The sequence below is a fragment of the Ictalurus punctatus genome, chromosome 26 (assembly GCF_001660625.3).
Source record: "Ictalurus punctatus breed USDA103 chromosome 26, Coco_2.0, whole genome shotgun sequence".
Taxonomy (NCBI): Eukaryota; Metazoa; Chordata; class Actinopteri; order Siluriformes; family Ictaluridae; genus Ictalurus; species Ictalurus punctatus.
In genome coordinates, this window is record NC_030441.2 from 316,498 (window position 1) to 342,500 (window position 26,003).

The window sequence follows — 26,003 nt, forward strand, 5'->3', positions numbered from 1 at the left end:
GCTGTTACTGCCATAGAGTCAAGCTGCTTTAGACAAACACAAAGCTCTTAAAGTACACACTTCGAATACCTCCTGTTAGTGTTGTGTAGATTGAGACTATTCGTGCTGGGCAGAGGTACGGACTGGCACAGGAAACTGTTCGGCCTACTGTACAGTAAGACACAGAATTGATCTACCTCGGTACACACTTGGAATATAACTTGATCAACAAGTGTAGTGTGGATTTAGATAATGCTAATCCTCACTGCTAATGCTAATCACGGTTGGTTATACACACGTGATTATACATTATTAACATATCCAGACATTAGTACACTTTGTAGTTGCACACATTGATTACACTTTCTATTCTAGCAAGGAAGGTGGAGCGTGTTGCTAAGCTAACGTGCTGCTGGAGGGGGCGGGGTTCAGTGTGACTCAGCAAGACTGAACGAGTTCTACAGGAGCGTCTACTGAACGCCACGCCCAGTGGGGTATTTACCCAACACACCGCCGGGCCGTGCCGCTCCTGCCTCCAGGGGAGTTCCAGGGAAAGGTGGTGTAGATACGGGACAGGAAGAAAAAGAAGAAATCAAGACATGCGCGCGCACACACACACGCGCGCACACACACACACACACGCGCGCGCACACACACACACGGGCCTGAATGTGTTCAGTGCTGAAGGGAAAATTCCACCTCATCAACAGAACTCTGATATTAAACAGAAGCTGTATAAATATAATAAAAAAATTAAATAAATTGACGATAAAAATATATTAAACAATAACAAAACCTTCACTAATTAAAATGGTCAAGTTTAGTCATAAATAAAATGAGTAATAAATAAACCGGTGCATTGTGGGTAAACAAGACAAATAAATGAGGATTTTATTGCATAGACTGGTCTGTATTTGTCTGGAATAATAATATATAATAATTATAACCTGCTCAGGATTACAGGAGAGGTGGAGGAGAGGTGATAGATAGATAGATAGATAGATAGATAGATAGACGGATATATAGATAGATAGACAGATATATAGACAGATATATAGACAGACAGATATATAGATAGATAGATAGATAATCAGACAGATATATAGATAGATAGATATATAGATAGACATAGATAGATAGATATATAGATAGACAGATAGATAGATAGATAGATAGACGGATATATAGATAGATAGACAGATATATAGACAGATATATAGACAGACAGATATATAGATAGATAGATATATAGATAGACATAGATAGATAGATATATAGATAGACAGATAGATAGACAGATATATAGACAGATATATAGACAGACAGATATATAGATAGATAGATAGATAATCAGACAGATATATAGATAGATAGATATATAGATAGACATAGATAGATAGATATATAGATAGACAGATAGATAGATAGACAGATATATAGACAGACAGATATATAGATAGACAGATATATAGATAGACAGATAGATAGATAATCAGACAGATAGATAGACAGATATATAATCAGACAGACAGATATATAGATAGATAGATAGATAGATGGATAGATAGATAGATGGATAGATAGATAGACAGACAGATAGATAGATAGACAGAGTTTCCTGTTGTATGAACCACAGAAAGTGATGTAATTCCGGAAAGTCTGTTCATCTGTTCTCAACCCCTCAGGATTATATCCTGTATTATGGGAACCTGATTATAGGCAGCGTTAAGAGTGAAGCGCGCACACACACACACACACACACACACACACACACACACACACACACACAGAGAGAGAGAGAATTCACTTTTACTTTTCTTTTTCTTCTTTCCCCATTCTCACTCCCTTTGTGTGTGTGTGTGTGTGTGTGAAATTGTTCTCCTGTGACTCCGCCCACTCAGCAACAGCGCAATGAAAAGTTTCCATGTGAAAGTGGTAGAGGAGGAGGTGGAGAGAGAGGAGGAGGTGGAGAGAGAGGAGGGAGAGGGGGGAGCTGGTGGTTTGGTGGTGAAGTCGCGGCTCTGCTCTGCTCTGCTCGGCTCTGCTCGGCTCGGCTCTGCTCTGCTCGCGGTGAGGGTTGAAGCTCAGACCTCCAGCCTCATGTGGATGTTGTTGGTCATCAGCTCCGCGTTAGTCGTCGTGTTTTGGGCTGACTGAGTGAGTGAGTGAGTGAGTGTGTGTGTGTGTGTGTGTGAGAGAGAGAGAGAGAGAGAGAGAGAGAGAGTGTGTGCGCGCGCGCGCCATGGCAGCGGTGAAAGCTCTTCAGCAGTGGTGTAAGATCCAGTGTGAAGGTTACAGAGATGTTTCCATCACCAACATGACCACCTCGTTCAGAGACGGACTGGCGTTCTGCGCTCTCATCCACAAACACAGACCCGATTTAATGTGAGTATTGTGTGTGTGTGTGTGTGTGTGTGTGTGTGTGTGTGTGTGTGTCTATGTGTATATGTATGTGTATGCGCGCGCGCGTAGTGTTAGGACGCCCTTCCCTAAAACATGCACACGTACACACTGAGCTCGCGCGCCGCAGCGTGTTAAAGCCCAGCACTGCTCATATGCACGCGCTGAGAGGATTTTATTAAAGTGGAGCTCCACTCTCAAACACCTCGCCGGTCTACACACACACACACACACACACACACACACACACACACACAGTTTCTTGCTTGCTGCTGAAGTTAGTGCTTGTGTCCTGCTCTGACGTCACAGGGGGCCTTTCTTATCACTGCAGTGATGTAAGGTCAGGTTTCACCGTGCACCTACAAACACGTTTCATTCTCCAGCATCATATGAAGTCATGAGAGGTCCCGCACACCGCTAGTGGAGACGTTCACGCACACACTGGACTCGAACGTCCAGCTTTACGTTACAGCTGAAGCGTTTGAGCAGCGTGTACAGATGGCAACACTAAAGCGCTGCTGCATCGCTCTCTCTACGTAGAGATGACGTGAGGGATGATGCATTCAAATCCGTGTTTGGGATTTCAAGCGTATTTATACGAGTTCGGAGGCGGCGATGCTCCGGTGGCTTTGCTCGGAACAGTTGGACGGTGTGAGAATCCTTTTGTTTATTTCTATCCCATCAAAGGACAGATGGATTCGTTTATCGTTCTCACTTAGACGTTATACTTATATTAGTATCCGGTACGACTGTTGTTGTTGTTGTTGACATGCCTCCGACTCAGGGAAAGTCTGACGTCATTGTGCTGGCGCTACCAGAACGGCATTGTGGGTAATAATATTATTAATATGCAAATTATTCCGAATGTGTGTCTCTTAAACGGTTCTTGTTGTTTTTCTTGCAGAGACTTTGACTCCTTGAAAAAAGGAAACGTTTACGACAACAACCACCTGGTAAGCGCTTTTTATCTAACGTTTAACATGTCCAGATCTTTTCACACGGTCCAGGTCACTCTGCGTCGCCGGGATGGTGATCATCTTCCAGCAGCGGCACGCCCCCGTGCCCTAGACTTGTGTCGCTAGTACGAGCTCGGTGTCCGCGTGCTCGAGATCGGACTCGCGCTGTGTAGAACATGATGAACTTCTGTTCTGTAAATAAATTAGGAACGTTCCAGAGCTTCTTTCTCAAAAAGATCATCGGCGCAAGATGATGCCTCTGGAGAAAGTTATAAAGAGACGAGCGTTTTTTTACGATACGCGCTCGCTATATTTTCCGAAACGTGAGTGCTGGTAGAGTCGGTGTGCGAAAGCGGAATGCCGGTAGTTCTCCTGGTGTTTAGGTTCCTCACTCTTTTTAGTTCCTACATGCGAGGAGTTCCTGTTTTTCAGTATGTGTGCCGATACGCGGGACTGGGGGTTTTACTCGGCTGATCGGTCAGCTAAAACGTTTCGGGTCTGTTCCCCCGTCTCGGCGTGGACAGTTTTGAGTGTTCCCAAACCCGTACGCGGGAACACCTCGAGCTTGCGTGGGAATTTTCTGCACTTTCCGTCAGGGTTGTCCCGAGACCTGAAAGCGAAAGCATGTTTAATAGTTTATGGTAAAACCCGAGGCGTGGCCCATTGTGTTGATGTCTGGGCAGATTGCAGGCGAGGGCTTGTCTCCGCTGTAGAATGTGGAGCGGTCCGGTTTCGTCTTTCTCCTTTAACTTTAGGAGTGCTTTAATTGTTTAGGATCGTGCCGTTCGATCCCGGATTTGTTTGTTCTTTGTGTCTGCGTTCTCGGGCTGATGTTTGATGAACGCGGGTCAGGAGGAGCTGCCTTCAGGCATTTCCTGTCTCCTTATTTACTGTAGGTTCTTCTTCGTCATCCTAATAGTAGTTTAGGAATTGGGCAGCTGTGTACAATCACATATTCCGGGGAAACGGCGAGCAGCTCAGCTGGTTCATATCACGACACTTCTGATTAATCTCATCATGGGCTATGATATGTCTTGCTGATGGAATGTTCTAGAATAATTCTAAGAAGAAGACTAAGCCAGACCTGGTTGTGAAAGCTGCATGATTTCAGTTTACACCCACACGCTATAAGAATCTGATGATGTATAAAAATAACTATTACAGAACAGTCGTCAGTCATACTTCTTTACTCCAGACTGCTTTGACTGGTCTGGAATGAAGATTTGAAATGAATACGGAAATTCACAGGAGTTAAATAAATGTCTGGAGATTATACAGTATCTCACAGAAGTGAGTGCACCCCTCACATTTGTGTAAATATGTGATGATATCTTGTCATGTGACACACTGAAGAAATGTCACTGTGCTACAGTGTAAAGTAGTGAGTGTACAGCTTGTGTAACAGTGTCAATTTACCGTCCCCTCAAAATAACAACACACAGCCATTAATGTCTAAACCGCTGGAAACAGAAGTGAGTAGGGTGGAGGGAGACGGGTGGAGAGAGAGAGAGACGGGTGGAGGGAGACGGGTGGAGAGAGACGGGTGGAGAGAGAGAGAGACGGGTGGAGAGAGAGAGAGAGAGACGGGTGGAGAGAGAGAGAGAGACGGGTGGAGAGAGAGGGAGACGGGTGGAGAGAGAGAGAGACGGGTGGAGGGAGATGGGTGGAGAGAGAGAGAGACGGGTGGAGAGAGACGGGTGGAGAGAGACGGGTGGAGAGAGAGAGACGGGTGGAGGGAGACGGGTGGAGAGAGAGAGAGACGGGTGGAGGGAGACGGGTGGAGAGAGAGAGAGAGACGGGTGGAGAGAGAGAGAGAGAGAGAGACGGGTGGAGAGAGAGAGAGACGGGTGGAGGGAGACGGGTGGAGAGAGAGAGAGACGGGTGGAGAGAGAGAGAGACGGGTGGAGAGAGACGGGTGGAGAGAGAGAGAGACGGGTGGAGGGAGACGGGTGGAGAGAGAGAGAGACGGGTGGAGGGAGACGGGTGGAGAGAGAGAGAGAGAGACGGGTGGAGAGAGAGAGACGGGTGGAGGGAGAGAGAGAGACGGGTGGAGAGAGAGAGAGAGAGAGAGACGGGTGGAGAGAGAGAGAGACGGGTGGAGGGAGACGGGTGGAGAGAGAGAGAGAGACGGGTGGAGAGAGAGAGAGACGGGTGGAGAGAGACGGGTGGAGGGAGACGGGTGGAGAGAGAGAGAGAGACGGGTGGAGAGAGAGAGAGACGGGTGGAGAGAGAGAGAGAGACGGGTGGAGAGAGAGAGAGAGAGAGAGAGACGGGTGGAGGCAGACGGGTGGAGAGAGAGAGAGAGAGAGAGAGACGGGTGGAGGCAGACGGGTGGAGAGAGAGAGAGAGACGGGTGGAGAGAGAGAGAGAGAGAGACGGGTGGAGGCAGACGGGTGGAAAGAGAGAGAGAGACGGGTGGAGAGAGAGAGAGAGAGACGGGTGGAGGCAGACGGGTGGAGAGAGAGAGACGGGTGGAGAGAGAGAGAGAGACGGGTGGAGGGAGACGGGTGGAGAGAGAGAGAGACGGGTGGAGGGAGACGGGTGGAGAGAGAGAGAGACGGGTGGAGGGAGACGGGTGGAGAGAGAGAGAGAGAGAGAGAGACGGGTGGAGGCAGACGGGTGGAGAGAGAGAGAGAGACGGGTGGAGGCAGACGGGTGGAGAGAGAGAGAGAGACGGGTGGAGAGAGAGAGAGAGACGGGTGGAGGGAGACGGGTGGAGAGAGAGAGAGAGACGGGTGGAGGCAGACGGGTGGAGAGAGAGAGAGACGGGTGGAGGGAGAGAGAGACGGGTGGAGGGAGACGGGTGGAGAGAGAGAGAGACGGGTGGAGGGAGAGAGAGACGGGTGGAGAGAGAGAGAGAGACGGGTGGAGGGAGACGGGTGGAGAGAGAGAGAGACGGGTGGAGAAAGAGAGAGACGGGTGGAGGGAGACGGGCGCCGTCTCTGTTTTCAGCGGTAATGGAAGTAAAGGATGTTTTGTTGCTTCCAGGCGTTCCGGGTGGCCGAGGAGCAGCTGAGCATTCCTGCTCTGTTGGACGCAGAAGACATGGTGGCTCTGAAAGTTCCGGATCGTCTCAGCATCCTCACCTACGTCTCTCAGTATTACAACTACTTCCACGGCCGCTCTCCCAGTAAGACAGCCGTTAGTAACACTGATACACGCTTTACTTTACGGTACACATACTCATGCTTTACTTGTGTCTGGAGTCGGGGGTTTGGCGGGTGTGAAGAGGCCGGCCGAGGAGCCCATCGATCGTACGTCGGGGAGAAAGAACCAAGCGGTCACGGCGAAAGCGTTCAGCTCGCCCAAAACCGACACGGACACCAAGGTAACGAGATCAAACGGTCGGTCCAGTTACGTTCTATTAGACTCGGATCAGTATGATTTATATGATACATTTCTGTTGGTGTGTTTTGCCCAGTCGCTTCCACGCTTTGTGATTATACAGTCAGTTGCATAAGTATTCACCCCCGGAGAACTTTTCTACGTTTCGGACTAGTAAGTAACAAATCAGGGTTAGTTAATAATAAATAAATAAATAAATAAAATACCCTAAAGGTTGAACATCCTGTTGAGCAACGTTAAAGCCGACACGAGAAAATGAGCGAGAAGGTAAAGAGGGGAATAGTCGGAGAAACCGAACACCTCAGTGTGTGTTGGAGATTCAGTAAACATCTGGGAAACACTCGTCTCGTCTGAGGTCTGACGAGACCACAGTTGAACTTTTTTTTTTGGCGTTGGGGCAAAGCAGTGCGTTTTGGTTCAAACCCTCAGAAGGTTCTCGCTGCTGTGAAGCATGGTGGTGGGAGCACGGAGGGGAGGACGCTTTTCATCCGCAGGGATTGGGTGAGATTGGTGGAACTACATACAAAGTAATTCTAGAAGAAAACTTGGGGCGGAGCTTCACCTTCCAACAGGACTAAAGACCCTCGGCATTCTACCAAAGCGACACTGGAGTGGCTCGACAGCGGGAATGTGTTCGAACGACCCAACGAACCCCCGTGCTCCAGAATCTGTGGTAAAACTTGACATTTGCTACAGATTCACCACCAACACCACCACTCTCCATCCACTTTGATGGAGTTTGAAGACTTGGCCCAGACGTACAAGCGAAAGAAAGTGCAAAACGCAATGGGACGTGTCCCACGCAGTCGTCATGACAGCTAAACATGGTTCATCAGTCAACTACTGACTCTACCGAGGGGGGTGAATACTTACGTACAGCGCTGTGAGTGCAGTGAATTTGATAAACATGTTTATCACTGTTGTTGTGCAGAGAGACGTTCCGGAAGAGCGCTCGGAGAAACCTGGCAGCGTAAACCGAGGCTGCAGCGTCTGTAATAAACACGTCCACCTCGTCCAGAGACACCTGGTGGACGGGAAGCTCTACCACAGAAACTGCTTCAAGTACGACAACCTTCTTTTTTCTCTGGCTAATATTATCGCGTGTAATCGCTCGTCCGACACGTTGAAGTCTGTTGTGTTTGATCAGAAGCTTAAAAAGTCAGACGCAAGTTTCCCCCGAGCCTAACGGCGAGGTTCTCATACCTCGGAAACGCCAAACCCGTTCTCTTCAGCTGCCGCGGTACGTTAGCCGCTGAGTATTTAGCGTCACGCTACAACAACAGATCTGCCCAGGCACACATGAGCAGTGAGTCATCGGTGTCAGACGCCGTGGGGGAATTTCCAGCCGTTAACCAGCAGTGTGCAGAAACCCAGTGATTTAAACCACGTGTAAAGATGGTGTACGGTTACACGTTGGGATTTTTGTTCAAGAGGGCTGCTGATGATGTTCTTTCTGTTCGACAGATGCAGCGAGTGCTTCAATATTCTGCTCTCGGGAACGTACAAACCTGGAAAAGAGCCCAACACTTTTATCTGCAAGTCGCACCAAAATACACAGAAGGCTCCGCCCGCTCAGGTCACACCACCTGCACGCTACAACCAAACTACACCAACCATCACCAAGTCACCACCCACCCCAAAGGACAGCGCTCTCAAGAGTCTGGGAAAAGACTCCACCCAGCCTAAGCTCGGCTCGCTTTGGCCACTGAGTAAGAACGAAACCTCAGAGGTCCCTACGCCCGCCCCTACGCCCGCCCGTACGCCCACCCCTACGGCCACCCCTACGGCCACCCGTACTCCTGCCCCTACACCCACCCATACGCCCACCCCTACACCCACCCATACGCCCACCCCTACGCCCACCCGTACTCCTGCCCCTACACCCACCCATACGCCCACCCGTACTCCTGCCCCTACACCTACCCCTACACCTGCCCCTCGCTATAAACCCCCAGCTTCTAATTTAGTGACCGTGACGGTGAAAAGTCCCGCCGAACAGAAAGTTCTCGCAGAGGTTCCTAAAGGCCCGAGCAGCTCAGTCCAGAGGAACCTGGAGGCCAGACAGAGGTGAGGATGAGGGTTCGATTCTGTGAGGTTCAAGGTGTGTCCTGTAGGATCCCGAGCAGACCGAACCAATAAACAGTACTATAATTCAATTCTAAATAGAAGTTCAGTGCCGTGTTTTATTCTTCATCTTTGATCATGTTCTATTAGTACGAACGTCTTACTACCTACAAATGTACTCGCACAGGAACATGAATTAATGAAGAACGTACAAAGTTACTCAATTTATTCATGGATTTACTTATGAATTATTTACGAACACCCGTCCTTATTTGTTTTAAAAACGTACTGAGAACTCCGTTATTTATGAACTTACACACGTACTTAATGCAGAAAAGATTCCGGCTTATTTATGAACTTATTTACTGATGTACTGATACGGTGGACTTCTTTATGTATGAAGTTCCTTACAGACTCGCGTACTTACAGCCATGGTTTAACGTTCACGTAACGAGGCACGTTATGTCTTTAGTTAACGAGGCGGCGTTACGTTTGAGGATTCGACCTTTTTTTTATATCACTTCGTTCTCATTTCCTTCTTTTCTCTCACCAGATTCTTCGAGTCCAGTTATAGCCCCGTGAGCTCGGGATCGGCCTCGACAGACAGTACAGCGACCCCGGCTAATGAAAAGCCAGTAGCAGGAGGTGCGGGAGCTGCCGGAGGTGCAGGTAAAGGCAAGCTGCTGCAACGAGCCGACAGCTGGACGAAAGGAAAGGAGAACGATGGCGATAAGGGGAAAGCGAAGTCCATCATTAGCAAGTTTGTGACTGACGAGACCAGCAAAAACAGCAGCACACCTTCACCACATGCCGGACTGAGAACTAATGCTAAGTGTGTTTCTTTCTTTATTTATTTATTTATTTATACACATTTGCTTTAAATTCATCTGCAGCGTCACACAGAGTAAACTTTCGCATCGAGATTTGTTCGTTTTTGATATCAATAGAATAACTCAAATAGTGTTTTAGTTACATCAAGGGGTTTCGGTTCTTTTTTTAAAGGCATCATGAAGCTGGTTTATGTCGCCCCCTTGTGCATCATCAGTGCTAACACGGATCCCCCCCCCCCCCCCCCCCCCCCCCGGCTGTGCTTTAAAACTTTTTTACAGGAGTAACATTTCTCCCGTACCCGCTGCCAGCAAAGGGCCGACCACCAGAGTGCGGCTGAAGCCACCGAAGATAGATGTAGAACTCGGTACAAACCCCAGTTCAGATAAAACCTCCAGCTGTCTGAGTTCCAGAGATAAATCCCCACCGAGAGCAGCTAACACACAGCCTTCTGACCACAAGGGTGAGGGGATGTGATCGCTTTAATGATGTAGGTGTGTGTGTGTGTGCGTGCGTGCGCGCGCACGTGTGTGTGTAAATCTTTCACACTCATTTCGGCCCAGTGACCGTGGCTTTAATGCTCTGTGTTGCCCCCTAGTGGAATATCAGAGCTATTTTTTCAGGTATTTCAATTCGATTCAACTCGAATATATCGTTCTGAATGTATTTGTTGTGCCTGATTAGAGGTTTTATCTGCCTGTCGGCTGTATATTTGCCCCTTCGGCTTTACAGAACCAGTTCTTCCGTTTCAGGAACCGAGAAGGTGCCTTCAGACTGGAGGTCTATGCTCAAACCCGTGGCCAAGAACACGATGTAGGTCTCCCAGCGCATCTTTTGTTCGGTCTCTCGTGTTCGTCTCAGTTTCCTTGCTTGTGCTCACTGTTGCTTTCCGTCGCTACTAATGTTTTTTGCTAACGACTGATTTGTGCTTTTGAATCTTTTTGTTTTGATTGGTTGACTCTCCAGATGGTCTGTCTCTCTCACGCCCTCTTGACGTGCCTTCCTCGCTCCTCCGCACGCAATCATCGGCATGTCACGTCTGAGCTGAGAATTTCTGCTTAGCCACTCCCTTCTTTCCCTGTCCTCTTTCAAATCTCCACCTGGTTTAAAGGTGAGGGTCCTGATATGTGCTCCACAGCTCGGTGAGGAAGTTCTTTACTACCGAGCTTTTTTTGCTCTTCTGGTCGTCAGCTCCAGAAACGCCCAAGACACCACACCGTCCAGCGAACCGAAGACGTCTAATACGGTGCCTCGGCCCTGGGAATCGCACACAAAGAGCCCTTCTACTGCGTCCGCTGCGTCGCTTTCTATAACCGGCGACGGCGGCACAAAATCGCCCTCGGCCGGCGTGCTGGAGAACAGGACGACGCTCGGCCGCGGCAGTGAGGAAAGCCATGAAGGTAAGGACGTTCCCCTTGCTGTCTTCGCTGTGTTTATATCGTCTTCAGCAGCTGGAACAATCCGGATCAGTAAAGTTTATTTGAATTGACTTTATTTTCTAAGCTAGAACGGTGTTCACCACTTGGGGGTGCCATCGCACAGGGGAGTAAAACGTGTGTGTGTGTGAGACCGTGTGAGGGTACGCGAGGCGGTCGATAGAACAGAAAGAACGTATTACCGTGAAGAGAACCGATGTGGAATTACCGCTGGAGTAGTTCAGGGTGCTAATATTTAAAAACGTGTTCATATTTGCCCTTCTTTATATTGGTGGGGGGGGGGGGGGGGGGGGGGGTATCTAGGTTCGGGACCCATGAGTTTACGCTTCTTTTCGGTCCCAAATGTGAGAAATACACTCCTGGGGAAATGATGTGTATCGGTTTAAGTGTGTGTTCTTGTTTTCACGTTTTTTTTAGACGGTAACGTCGAAAGCAGCTCGTCACGTGCTGAAAATTCCTCTTCAGCGGCGGAGACGCGGAAACCGTCGAAGGTTCGTGTTTGTGTCCTGCTGAGGAACGAGAAATTCTGTATTAATGTCTTTTCTGATTCTTTCTTTCTTGTGTGTGTGTGTGTGTGTGTGTGTGTGTGTGTGTGTGTGTGTGTGTGTGTGTGTGTGTGTTTTTGTTTCAGCCGGGTTACATCCCCCGACAAGAGATCCTGAGGGAGCTGAAGGACATCGAGACGAAGCTGGATGAGCTGGAGAAGGACGGGGTGGAGTTGGAGAAACAGCTGCGACGGTGTGAGGAGGGTGAGGACGTCGGCCCGTCAGGGGGGCGTGACGCTCCGGCGAGTCGCGCCGTGACGTCTCGGGTCCACGCGTCTGCGTAGCGAACTAAACGTTCAGCAGCTGTGTCTCTTTGTGATAAAAATATCTCGTCTAGTATTCCACTTCCTGTTTCTCGTTATCCCCCGCACCTCCTGGACGTAAACCCCCGTGTGCTTGATGTCTGCGTGTCTGATTAAAGACGAGGTAGACGGCTGGACGCAGAGTGACGACGGCGTGGACGTCTAATCAGCGTCTGGGTCAAACTGTCTGCGTCTCCCACTAATTACTGCGGATTAATGACAGTGTTACATCACTCCTCATCCCCTTCTTCACTCCTTCACTCCATCACTTCTCCTTCACTCCTCATCCCCTCCCTCACTCCTCATCCCCTTCTTCACTCCTTCACTCCATCACTCCTCATCCCCTCCATCACTCCTCATCCCCTCCATCACTCCTCATCCCCTTCTTCACTCCTCATCCCCTCCATCACTCCTCCTTCACTCCATCACTCCTCATCCCCTCCATCACTCCTCATCCCCTCCATCACTCCTCATCCCCTCCATCACTCCTCATCCCCTTCTTCACTCCTCATCCCCTCCATCACTCCTCATCCCCTCCATCACTCCTCATCCCCTCCATCACTCCTCATCCCCTCCATCACTCCTCATCCCCTTCTTCACTCCTTCACTCCATCACTCCTCCTTCACTCCTCATCCCCTCCATCACTCCTCATCCCCTTCTTCACTCCTTCACTCCATCACTCCTCCTTCACTCCCTCACTCCTCATCCCCTCCATCACTCCTCCTCCCCTCCATCACTCCTCCTCCCCTCCATCACTCCTCCTTCACTCCCTCACTCCTCATCCCCTCCATCACTCCTCCTCCCCTCCATCACTCCTCCTCCCCTCCATCACTCCTCCTTCACTCCCTCACTCCTCATCCCCTCCCTCACTCCTCCTCCCCTTCTTCACTCCTTCACTCCTCATCCCCTTCTTCACTCCTCATCCCCTCCCTCACTCCTCATCCCCTCCTCCCCTCCCTCACTCCTCATCCCCTCCATCACTCCTCCTTCACTCCATCACTCCTCCTTCACTCCATCACTCCTCCTTCACTCCATCACTCCTCATCCCCTCCCTCACTCCTCATCCCCTCCCTCACTCCTCATCCCCTCCATCACTCCTCCTTCACTCCATCACTCCTCCTTCACTCCATCACTCCTCCTTCACTCCATCACTCCTCATCCCCTCCCTCACTCCTCATCCCCTCCCTCACTCCTCATCCCCTTCATCACTCCTCCTTCACTCCATCACTCCTCATCCCCTCCCTCACTCCTCATCCCCTCCATCACTCCTCCTTCACTCCATCACTCCTCATCCCCTCCATCACTCCTCATCCCCTCCCTCACTCCTCCTTCACTCCCTCACTCCTCCTTCACTCCATCACTCCTCATCCCCTTCTTCACTCCTCCATCCCCTTCTTCACTCCTCCTTCACTCCATCACTCCTCCATCCCCTCGTATTCGCTCGTTTATAAACCTCAACCTGAAACGAATCCAAGAGCGGTGTTCTTCTCTTTCAGAGAACCAGGAGGACGTGCTAACGAATGACTTGATGGTGGACTGGTTTAATCTCATCCGACGCAAACAGGTTTACATCCGGCGGGAGTCCGAGCTGGTCTACATGTAACTCCGCCTTTAATAATAATAATAATAATAACAATAATAATAATAATAATGTCACTAAAGCACACTTTAACAGACTAGAAAGTTGTTCTTCACTAAATGTGTAAAAGTATCAGTCCGATTCAGAGCTGCAGCTGTTTAACTGTGTGTGTGTGTGTGTGTGTGTGTGTGTGACAGTGGAAGATCTCAGGACCTGGAGGAGGAGCAGACTAATGTCGAGGCGGAGCTTCGGCACCTGATGGAAAAACAAGGTTACAGATCATGTTTTTTTTTAAGTTACTCTTTGTTTATTTGTTTGTTTACTGACTGAGTGTCTTAATTACTTAATTTAAATATCCATTTACTGCCTTATGTACTGAATTACTGCCTTATGTACTGAATTACTGATTTATGTACTGAATTACTGATTTGATATGGACTTGATTTACTGACTGACTGACTGAGTAGCTTACCCACTTATTCAGCTACTGCTTTATTTACTGATTAACGTAAACAACTATTAAACTCGTCCTAGACACTGAAGCCTGTGCTTCGTGACGGTGCGTTCCTCTGCGACCGAAGCTTGAGTCCTTTATTTCTGTATTAATTGACACTAATATCGCGCTATGCCGTGCATTTCCCGATGAGCACACATCCGGGGTAACTTCAGCGCGCGGTGTAATAACCCCGTCATCTCCACTTCTTTACGCGGCCTGCTCTCCCGTTCGGAGCGAAACGATTCCCGGAAACAAAGGAAGCCGGTTCAGAAAAGTGGCCATTAACGCGAGTCGCGGGCTTCTTTCCGCCGCGGGTTCCTAATACTCCGATGTGAAGTGTCGGGTGTTAAGCGTACGAGCGGCGAAAAGGCTGCGCCGGATGAAACGGTGTAATGGATTAAAGCGAAGAAGGACCGCAGAGTTCCATCATAAATTAAACATCAGAATAAGAGCGTTCGCTCGGAGCGGCGATAATGAACACGTGTTACTAAAGCACGCTGCGGATTCAGTACAGAGAGAAGAAGAAGAGGGAAGCAGTGTTCAGAAATGATTTGCATGTTTTATACTGTGTGTGTGTGTGTGTGTGTGTGTGTTTAGAACACTTGAAGACTTCACAAGATAAAAAGCAAGAAGAGGAGCTGGTGGCCAAACTGGTGGAAATCGTCAATGACAGAAATGCTATTGTGGACGGGCTCGACGAGGACAGACTGAGGTGTGTGTGTGTGTGTGTGTGTGTGTGTGTGTGTGTGTGGTGTTTATAATCTTATTGTAAGCTGTCTGTAATGTGTTAAAAACCTGTGTTGTGGTATTCCAGTAATGCATCATGTTTGGAATAACACCCCTGGGGTAGTGCATCAACAGCGGGGGTGGGGGAGGTGGGGGGGGGGGGTGAGAAGCGGAGTTACCATCTCCACCACAGAGACGACGGATTCGATCACAGGATAAAGATGATGGAAATATTTCCCATCACTGTTTAACCGATTCCACTTCAGACACGAAGTTCTCTCGATTCCTTTATTTATTGTGTTTTTTTTGCTCATTTCCTGTGTGTGTGTGTGTGCGCAGAGAGGAAGAGGAGGACGAGCAGTTAAATAAGATGATCCAAAACCTCGGTGAGTAGAGAGGGGTAAAAACGAAACCTCTGGCTCGTACAGTGCTGTTATATACGGTGTGTACAGAGCTGGGGTCGATCTGCAGCATGAACACAGGGCGGTGTTTAAAAGGTGTGCTGTGTTTGTGTGTTTGTGTGCTTGTGTGTTTGTCAGTGTAACATCACTGGGACGAAACGGCTCGTGTTCAGTTCAGGAAGTGTTCCGTCGTACCTAGAGATTCGATTGATTTATTATTCCGCTGCTGTGACGACGGATAATTACACAAGCACTTCCATCCCGAGGCTTTTAGTTGGGCGCAGTCACGCTCGGGATCATTTGCATTAAAGTGGCGCTGTGTAGTGGTTCGTTTTTGTTTTGAAAGGGAAAGTCGGTCAAAAATAAAACCGAAGTTTCTTTACAGGAAGCGCTGACACTTTTGCCGCCCTCCGCCTCCGTTACCCGTTCACAGTGACTTCTGGGTAATTGGTGTGTGCGTGTTTATGTATTCGGTGTGTTTTTTTTTTTTATAAAGGCCAAAATGTGAATAACACGGGAAGTTACGCGTTCCATTTTGATTTAATGACTGCTAATGGAAACGATCAGAACCGCCGGGTGACTTGCCCACTGTTTAGCTCGGAAATGCATATTCAGATTTTTAAAAAAAAAAACAAGGTCTAATTCACCGAGCCAATTAAGCCGTCCCAGAACCGCGGGCAAAAGTCACGAGCATTTGCAATTCATGATTTTTAAAAGCTGTTTTTGATTCCCAGATGAAATATTCCGTTTAAATGTGAAAGTTCTCACCGAAGGTGAAATTCTACACGTGAACACGGTGAGGGGGGAAAAAAAAAAAAACACCACCCGAGACGGACGCTCTCGCGGTCCATCTTTTACGGCCGTTTCTAGCTTTTGGGTCGCGTTTTACGCCGGAACGTTTACTCGCGCCGAAACGTGTTTGCGCTTCGTCCGAATGAGATCTAAAGAAATTCGAACTTTTTTATCGAACCCAGATATCTAATGTAAAAAAAAAAAAAGTCAAATGAATAAAAACGTGGTTTGGCTGACGTTAAAACGTTCATTTCGCTGCGAGTATGCTCTCCACAGGGGGGATTTAGACGGGTGAGGCAACCAGAACGGCGTTTACACAAGTGTTTGTTGAAATTTCGAGGTGTTTCTTAAGAAAATACCAGGCGCTGTTTTATATACAAAAAAAACAAATCGAAGTGCGGGAAATTTCTCTGCTAATTTCATGGGAACTCTTTTCATTTTTTCGTTTCCGAATATATCGGGGAAACGTTTCGAGACGTTTTAAAAACCATCTCGCGTGTCGTCCACACCGGGCAGTGCGGATTTTGTTTTCCGATACGGTTTAAACAGGACATCGCACGTGTATTGACGAACGTAACGACACGTGACATTTCTAGCTTCTCGGGGAGATATGAGCCGGAGGGGGCGGAGCTTAAAGTCTTCGGGTGACGCGTGTGAGTGAGTAATTATCGTGAGTGGACGAAGGGAAATACATTTTGACGATTTTATTGCCCGTCTTTTTTTTCCTCTCGATGCGATTCCAATGATTTGGACTTTGAAAACATGGTTCTTTCTTTCTTTCTTTTTTCTTCTTTCTGCGAACAGACATCAAGAAAGAAAAGAAGAAGCGATCGTCCATGTCCAGGTTGTTCAGGAGGAAGAGTAAAGGCGAGGCCGCGGAGAACTGATCACGCCGCTGCGTGCGTGTGCAGAAGGAAGGAAAGCCATCGTGGACAGGTTTCACGTTGATTTTTATCTTCAGGTCTTCAGATACGTTCAGAAGTCTTTCTTTTCCCCCCCTTTGGTTAATAGGATCATGTATTACTAGCTCCTGACAACTAATCTCATCTTTTAAACACTATACCACAGAGTAACCGGAATCTGTGTATTATTATTGTTATTATTATTAGTAGTAGTAGTAGTATTAAATTACCTGATTGTATGTTGAGGTGTACAGCTGGCAAAAATGAAGAAAAATGCGAAATGTGCTTCCATAAGGATCATATTAATATTACAAGCTGAGAAAGCAGAATATATATATATATAATATATCAAACGAGCTGTGATTTGATGTTTATCGAGCTGTAAGTACGTGTAAGCAGACTGCCGAGCTATAAAGCGATGTACTTCTACCGTACTGCGTTTACTCGAGAACGCGGTGAGTAGATAAACACTGATTCATATTGAATCACATCTGCTGTCCATCTAAAACTCGAGTCTGTTCTTTTTAATGTCCATTATTTTTTTTTTTTACGGATCGTTTTAGTCGGCTCAGTTAAACAGCCCTGGAATAAATGCGGTGTAGTTCTACAGTGTGACCTGCAGGGGGCGCTCAGTATCTTACCCTGAGGAACACAGTTTCGTGGTCGTTTTTTTGTGATTTCTTGTACCGATTTCCTGGAAGCGTGTGGAATGTACACGGAGTACGAACAGACCGAACAATTAAATCATCCGTATATATGTTCGGAAACGCCGCCTTCTGGATCAGCGCCTGCGAGAGAAGGGTTTGTTTTTTTTAAATGAAAAGGTTGTAAACTAAATGTAAAATATACTGACCTGTAAAAAGAAACGAATAAAAGGGTTTTTTCACACAAGTTCTCAGAGGTGACCTGATTTGAATCCGGATGAGTCTGAAATGTTCGAAGTGCGGATCAAAACCAGACCAAACGCTCTGGTGCTGCTCCTAATACTGAGAAATTCTACTGGAGTTAAAGTGTCGAGTCTTATTATTATTATTATTATTATTATTATTATTATTATTATTATTATTATTATAGTGTCCAAGCATTAAAGTGCTTGTAGTATTGGTGTAAAGCATGTTTTTAAGTTTAAATGAAAACACATGAACGTCCTACAGTTTCATAAGGCGATGATCCGGTTACGTTTTCCCCCGATCGTCTTGAGGAACCTGCTGCAGAACATCTGGACATGCCGGCTTTGAATTTTATTTATTTATTTTTTTAGACAAGAAAAGAAGAAAAGGCCGCTCTCGGGGTGTGAGATTTGTCGGTTCGTGATTTGGGGAGTGAGAAATGTTTGAAATCTCATGTATAAAAGGTTCGAAATAAACAGTATGAGCGGGAAAACAGCGGCACACAACATTCACATTAACACACTTCAATATAAGCCTTTCATTGTGTGTGTGTGTGTGTGTGTGTGTGTGTGTGTGTGTGTGTGTGTGTGTGGAGATTTCTGGAAAAGACATTAGAGATGACCTGTAGAGACGGTCTGTGTTCAGCTCAGCCACACACACACACACACACACACACACACACACACACACACACACACACACACACACACACACACAGCTTTTTATGGCCTGTTTGTCCATGATTTGTAGGTTTGTGGAAAGGCTGTGAACGTTGAGTACGACTATAACGAGCAGAAGAGCAGATCTGCTGACACTTCTGCACTTTATTATTTCAAAAAACAAACAAAAAAAACACCCCTCTTGCGTATGCGTCTAAAGTCATCGCTTAAAAATACTCCAAAAGAGCAAACCCCTTCCCCCTCCCCCACGGTTAAATCGGCAGACGAGCCAATCGACATGAGAATCAGGAGTGAGTGATTGACGGTTGCGCTCGGATATCAACCGGCCCCCTGGAAGCCCCGCCCCTTTGCGCCATCTCACGTTTGTAATCTTTCGTCTCGATTTGAACACGAAACGAAATCCCCGCGTGTTCCGCTTTTAGCTAACGTTAGCCGAATACTTCCGTTTAATTTGACTGTTTTCCTGATCTGAAAAAGATTTCGATGTAAACGAGCGGCGGAAGCAAGTCGGCGCAGGCGTGATCAGACGGCGTCTGAAAGCCTGCGGCGGGGGAACGCGGAGGAGGTGTAGTGTAGAGAGATGGAGAGACGCGAGCAGCGAGGCTCGCCTGTTCTGCAAAGAGAACCGGAGTCCAGGCTCCAACTAAATAATAACCGTGAGAGCAGGATTGAAAATGAATCCGCTTTGTCTCGGGGATCTTGAGGCACGTCAGGGTTTCCGATACGGGTCGTGAGATGGAGTAAATGATGATATCTCTGTTGATCCTTACGCCTTCGGTACGTCTTGCTCAGACGTTTCCTCCTCCTGACGGTCACGGCGTTCGAGACGGCCGTGCTGGTGAAATTTTCCGAGGCCATATGCTGCCATTTTGTCTTGCCCTGATGGTCAGCGGGGTTCATGTGGGGCCTTGTTCCTCTGCTCAGGAACAGGTTTCATCATTTGTCTCCTGCCTTCTCTCCGTGTGTCTACCTGGACGCGATTAAAGTCCTGCACAGTGTGAGCTCTTTCTGTTTTACTCGACTGGCTTGAGGCTGTGTCTGAGGCCTCGTGCTGTGTGTGTGTGTGTGTGTGTGTGTGTGTGAGAGAGAGAGAGAGTGGAGAAACTGATATATAATTCAATGTGGTGCTGCTTTTTCACTCAGAGGTTGTGAATCATGTCTATTGACGTGAGTTTCAGAGTGCATGGACTATTTGTCATGTTTCTCTCTCTCGCTGTCTCTGAGATCAGGATGAAAAATGGTAAAATTCCAAGACTAACGCAGTCGAAGCATAATTATCGCTTACTTACACATTTGCTCATGCGTGAGTGTGTGTGTGTGTGTGTGTGTGTGTGTGTTAATTGACATCATACGAATGATTTGGTATGTGTTCACGTGTGGTTCGGTTTTCTTTCTATCTGAACGCAAACAACTGCAACCTCAACACATGAGCTATATGAGCTAATCATCTCCCAAGAAAACCATCACCATCACCACCATCATCACCACCACCACCATCATCACCACCACCACCATCATCACCACCACCACCATCACCACCACCACCACCATCACCACCATCATCACCACCACCACCATCACCACCATCATCACCACCACCACCATCACCACCATCATCACCACCACCACCATCACCACCATCATCATCATCACTACCATCACCACCACCATTATCACCATCACCATCACTACCATCACCACCACCACCACCACCATCACCAACATTATCACCACCACCATCATCACTATCGCCATCATCACCATCACCATCATCACCACCACCACCATCACCACCACCATCACCACCATCATCATCATCACTACCATCACCACCACCATTATCACCATCACCATCATCATCACCATCACCACCACCATCACCATCATCACCACCACCACCACCATCACCACCACCACCACCACCATCACCACCACCAACATTATCACCACCACCATCATCACTATCGCCATCATCACCACCACCACCACCATCACTATCACCACCATCATCACCACGACCATTATCACCATCACCATCACTATTACCACCATCATCATCACCACCACCACCATCACCACCACCATCACCATCATCACCACCACCATCACCACGACCATTATCACCACGACCATTATCACCATCACCACCACCACCATCACATCATCATGCCACTAAGTCACGGCCCAAACTGAGGAGTTTTCCATCTTGTGTTATTTCACATTAGATGTGGATCCAAAAAATTCAATAAAAGAATAAAAACCTGGACGTTTCTGTGAACTCCCATTTGTTTATCTGTTTATTTGTTTGTTTATTTGTTTATCTGTGGTTCTAATCGACATAATCATTCTTTTACGTCCACGAAGTCCGTATCACTCTCTCTCCTTTCCACAAAAACATGAACCTTTCTACACATTTCTACACGTGTGAGCTTGAATAAATCATTATCAGATCCAGTTCTAGTCTTTTTCTTTTTGTTTATTTTGTACTATGGAATTTGTTGCGTATAAACGTGGCCTTTTAAAGCGGCCAGAGATTTCATTTATAAATATCACCCGTAACACGTGCGGATAACGTGTCCGAATCGAAGCGGATTAACAGCGCTGGCCGAGAAAACGTCCTGGAGTGTCGGAGTCCGCAGACGGTTCCGGTTCGATCTGTGCGAGTTCGCTGCTCGTACGATGAACCAATCAGGAGTCGGATATCCTGTAAAGAACCGATGTTCAGCGTTCAGCTGCTGGGATCGATCACGGTCAAACAATAAAATAGAAAAGAGGAGGGGAAAAAAACAATAATCAATACGCGCAAATAATACTGCGACGTTCTCGAATAAGAGATTTAGCATTTCCTCAACTTTAGCATCTGTGTTCTTCTCGTTCGCTCTAGATCCCCCTCCTTTCTTCTTTTATTGTCTCTCTTTCCCTTCACCCTCCCTCTCTCCTCCCTTCTCTTAGCGACGCGCTATCGTCTGATTTCCGAGCTAATCTGATTTCGGTCCATGTAGTCTGCGCAGATGAAGACCGATCCTCCTGCGTTTAGTCGATTAGATAGTTAATCACGGTGTATTACAACCCCTCTGTTGGCTTTCCATTGAAGATGAGACACTTCTCTCGACCAAAGCACGTTAAGGCGATGTAATCGCGTTCCCCCCCCCGCCCCCCTTACAAATTGAATGATATAATATCCCACAATTTCCCAATATTAAAAAAAAAAAACCCTCCAATCGTTTAGTTTTCCCTTTCCGGTGGCTGTGTAAAACTTCATCACGCGCCCGCGATGGAATTAGCCGACACCCGAGCCGCTCTCGCTTCCGCGACTCGGCTGTAAGGCCTTCCTCTTAGGTTGCCTGATTGAATTTGAGGGAGGTTTACACCGGCCATTTAAGGATTTCTACACGCTCCTGATTGAGTAGAGCTCGTCGTATCATCTCGCCTGGAGTCGTTTTAATCGGCTTTGCGAGTAATGGCGTAGCTTTCCATTTGCGTTGCTGTTACACGTGCTATTGATGTTCAATTCAGATCGTAACTAATAGCCCACGGACTCCTTTTAGACTCGTCTCTACCTGGAAACCGTTCGCGGGACCTTTCCGAACGACCAAACGGATACGGAGCAGCAGGTCAGACGCTAGTTTTGTTCACGCTAACGCTAATGAGGAATCCTTGCGCTTGTGGAGCGCTCTTTACATCGGAGCAGTTTCTGAGAGTGGTGCTTTTGTTAAAAATAATACATTTTTTAAAAAGGCATGAAATAAAATTTCAATTTTCTTTCAACGGAAAATATTAAAAAAGAAACGAACGGAAACCCGTCTCGTGTGTTCTTTGTAGCCTCAGATGTGCTCTTCCGCGCTCGTAGCCTCAGCGCTCCACGTCATGTGAGATGCTTTTCTGCTCGGCGCGGTTGTAAGCGAGGTGTTCCCCACGTGGACTGTTTATGTTTGTAGCGCCATTTCGACGCGTACAGGAGCTACACGTTTACACGTCCGTAAAGCACGCTCCCGAGTCTCGGAGACGGACGCCACGCCGTCTCGTTTTCCCCGCTGGACAGAACGCGCTAAGCACACGGAGCGCTCGTCCGCGCTAGCCGATTAAAAAGTCAAGTCGAGAAGTTGCTCGCTTTTTGAAGCGACTTTGTGAGGAGCGCGCGTGATCGGCGACGCGAGACGCCGGCGGAAGCCTGTTCGTGTAAGTGCTGGTATAAGTGGTGTAAGCATTAAGGCAGCGCTCGGGATCATATACAAGACAATACATACGTCGATACCTTCACTTCGTTACGTCTGGGATGTAGACGAGTTCTCGGATTCATCTACAGCACAGACTTCTCATATAATATCATATTATACATTATTATATTATATTTACTGAATATTTCACATAAGTCGCATCATTTATTTAAAACACCGGCGCAATATAATGACGTCGTTCGGAGCGAGATATACGTTCGGCTCCTGTTGGACGGACGACGCGGGAATGGAGACGGAGTAAGTTCAATGTTTTTTGTTGTTTTTTTAACGTAAGGATCGTGTCATTGCGTTACGTCGCGCCGGTGGTGCGTTAAATACGACGTTTCTGTAACGCACACATCGCACCTCATTTCGATCCTGATTACTGTTAGAACAGAGAGACTTCCAGGCCAACGTGTGTTGGCCTGACTCCACTGCAGTGTGTGTGTGTGTGTGTGTGTGTGTGTGTGTGTGTGTGTGTGTGTGTGTTATGTAGTGGAGACAGACCTTCTCTCACCTGTTCAGCCCAGGTGTTAATTAGAACACAGATAATCCCAAACCCACTCAGCATGACGAGACACCTGATTTGGAACCTTCCTTCACACACACACACACACACACACACACACAAACCAAGCATGAAGAGAGTATTCAGTGGATGCCATTTTGAATAGGATCCCAGACCCAATACACACCTCTAGTCTCAACTGGACACCCTGTGAAAGTTGTCCTCGTATTCACGTCTGTATTTGAGTCACGTGACTAAAGTGAATAAAGGCTGTACAGGAGCGAACCCTGATGCCATACTGCCTGCAGATTCATTCGACTCATGATTCGTTGGTTATCGATTCGATTCAGTTCGGAATAACTCGATTCGAGTTACTTTAGGAAATACTTTCCTAACTTCACGGCGCGTGTTTGTGCAGATGAAACATTCATCAGGACAGATTATCCCGAGAAGCGACGCTAACAGCACGTTAACGCGCCCCGTCCTGCCGTCATCTCGCACTTCTCCGTTCTAGTGTAGGTTCTTGATGGGTTCTCTGAAACGCAGGAGGTCACAGAGCAGGAGCAAACACGCGGTGAATTATAGGCCCTTTCAAACTCGCTAGCCAAGTTCCACACGGCCGGCGACGCGCATGAATAATGTATGAGCGAAAACGTATTTCAACCCACCGTTTGGACTTGCGCGTGATTAGTAAAGCAGACAGACGTGAACTCGCGCCGGAGAAAGTAGGGCTCGTGGCGTGTTTTGTTTTTTTTTGTCCGACTGATTTATTTGGTGTGGATTTTAAGATCTCGGGGCGCGCTCGCAGCTTTTCAACACCAATTAAAAGAGCCTGACGTCACGATTTTCCAGCCTGTGGAGTATTTGCGTAAAATAAAGCTCTGTATGAGACGCAGTGTAGTCACAGTGCAGATTACAGCGGGGGAGCTTCACACTGTGAGGAGTACGACTGGCGCTGTAGATCGTTCACGGATTAACAGCGGGCCTACGTCAGATTCGTAGCGTACCGTAGCGTACCGTGTTGTATCGTACAGTAGCGTAGCGTAGTGTACCGTATCGTATCGTATCGTATCGTATCGTATCGTACCGTATCGTATCATACCGTATCGTATTGTACCGTACCGTATTATATCGTATCGTATTGTATTGTATCATATCATATTGTATCGTACCGTATCGTACCGTATCGTATTGTATCGTATCGTATTGTATCATACCGTATCGTATTGTATCGTATCGTATTGTATCATACCGTATCGTATTGTATCGTATCGTATTGTATCATATCGTATCGTATTGTATCGTATCGTATTGTATCATACCGTATCGTATTGTATCGTATCGTATTGTATCATATCGTATCGTATTGTATCGTACCGTATTGTATCGTATTGTATTGTATCATACCGTATTGTATCATATTGTATTGTATCGTATTGTATCATATCGTATCGTATTGTATCGTACCGTATTGTATCGTATCGTATCGTATTGTATCGTATCGTACCGTATCGTATCGTACCGTATTGTACCGTATCGTATCGTACCGTACCGTATTGTATCATACCGTATTGTATCGTATCGTATTGTATTGTATCATATCATATTGTATCATACCGTATCGTATCGTATTGTATCATACCGTATCGTATCGTATCGTATTGTATCATACCGTATCGTATCGTATTGTATTGTATCATACCGTATCGTATCGTATCGTATTGTATCATACCGTATCGTATCGTATTGTATTGTATCATACCGTATCGTATCGTATCGTACCGTATTGTATCATACCGTATCGTATTGTATCGTATCGTATCGTATTGTATCATACCGTATCGTATCGTATTGTATTGTATCATACCGTATCGTATTGTATCGTACCGTATTGTATCATACCGTATCGTATTGTATCGTACCGTATTGTATCATACCGTATCGTATTGTATCGTACCGTATTGTATCATACCGTATCGTATTGTATCGTATCGTATCGTATTGTATCATACCGTATCGTATCGTATTGTATTGTATCATACCGTATCGTATTGTATCGTACCGTATTGTATCATACCGTATCGTATTGTATCGTACCGTATTGTATCATACCGTATCGTATTGTATCGTATCGTATCGTATTGTATCGTATCGTATTGTATCGTATTGTATTGTATCATACCGTATCGTATTGTATCGTATCGTATTGTATCATACCGTATCGTATTGTATTGTATCATACCGTATCGTATCGTATTGTATTGTATCATACCGTATCGTATTGTATTGTATCATACCGTATCGTATCGTATTGTATTGTATCGTATCGTATTGTATCGTATCGTATTGTATCATACCGTATCATATTGTATCGTATCGTATTGTATCATATCGTATCGTATTGTATCATATCGTATTGTATCGTATCGTATTGTATCGTATCGTATTGTATCGTATCGTATTGTATCATATCGTATTGTATCATATCGTATTGTATCATATCGTACCGTATTGTATCATACCGTATCGTATTGTATCGTACCGTATTGTATCGTACCGTATTGTATCATATCGTATCGTATTGTATCATACCGTATCGTATTGTATCGTACCGTATTGTATCATACCATATCGTATTGTATCGTATCATATTGTATCATACCATATCGTATTGTATCGTATCATATTGTATCATACCATATCGTATTGTATCGTACCGTATTGTATCGTATCGTATTGTATTGTATCATACCGTATCGTATCGTACCGTATTGTATTGTATCGTATTGTATCATACCGTATCGTATCGTATCGTATTGTATCGTATCATATTGTATCATACCATATCGTATTGTATCGTACCGTATTGTATCGTATCGTATTGTATTGTATCATACCGTATCGTATCGTACCGTATTGTATTGTATCGTATTGTATCATACCGTATCGTATCGTA

General features: G+C 46.7%; 1 protein-coding gene across 2 annotated transcripts; it reads left to right on the forward strand.

The window, feature by feature from the left end:
- The first annotated feature begins 1,978 nt into the window (after positions 1-1,978).
- On the forward strand, positions 1,979-17,643 carry micall2b (mical-like 2b). 2 transcript variants are annotated; one of them, XM_053676014.1, is made up of 17 exons: positions 1,979-2,364; positions 3,284-3,332; positions 6,324-6,465; positions 6,542-6,663; positions 7,612-7,742; positions 8,145-8,747; positions 9,298-9,576; positions 9,854-10,035; positions 10,325-10,385; positions 10,764-10,972; positions 11,426-11,499; positions 11,640-11,757; positions 13,353-13,455; positions 13,633-13,706; positions 14,529-14,643; positions 14,997-15,043; positions 16,655-17,643. In XM_053676014.1, exons 1-17 carry the CDS (start codon positions 2,222-2,224, stop codon positions 16,735-16,737), a joined length of 2,535 nt encoding a protein of 844 aa, XP_053531989.1. In that variant the 5' UTR covers positions 1,979-2,221; the 3' UTR covers positions 16,738-17,643. The 2 variants fall into 2 exon arrangements, with proteins under 2 accessions (XP_053531989.1, XP_053531990.1); XM_053676015.1 differs by lacking the exon at positions 3,284-3,332 and having other exon boundaries at positions 2,229-2,364.
- Positions 17,644-26,003: the final 8,360 nt, after the last annotated feature.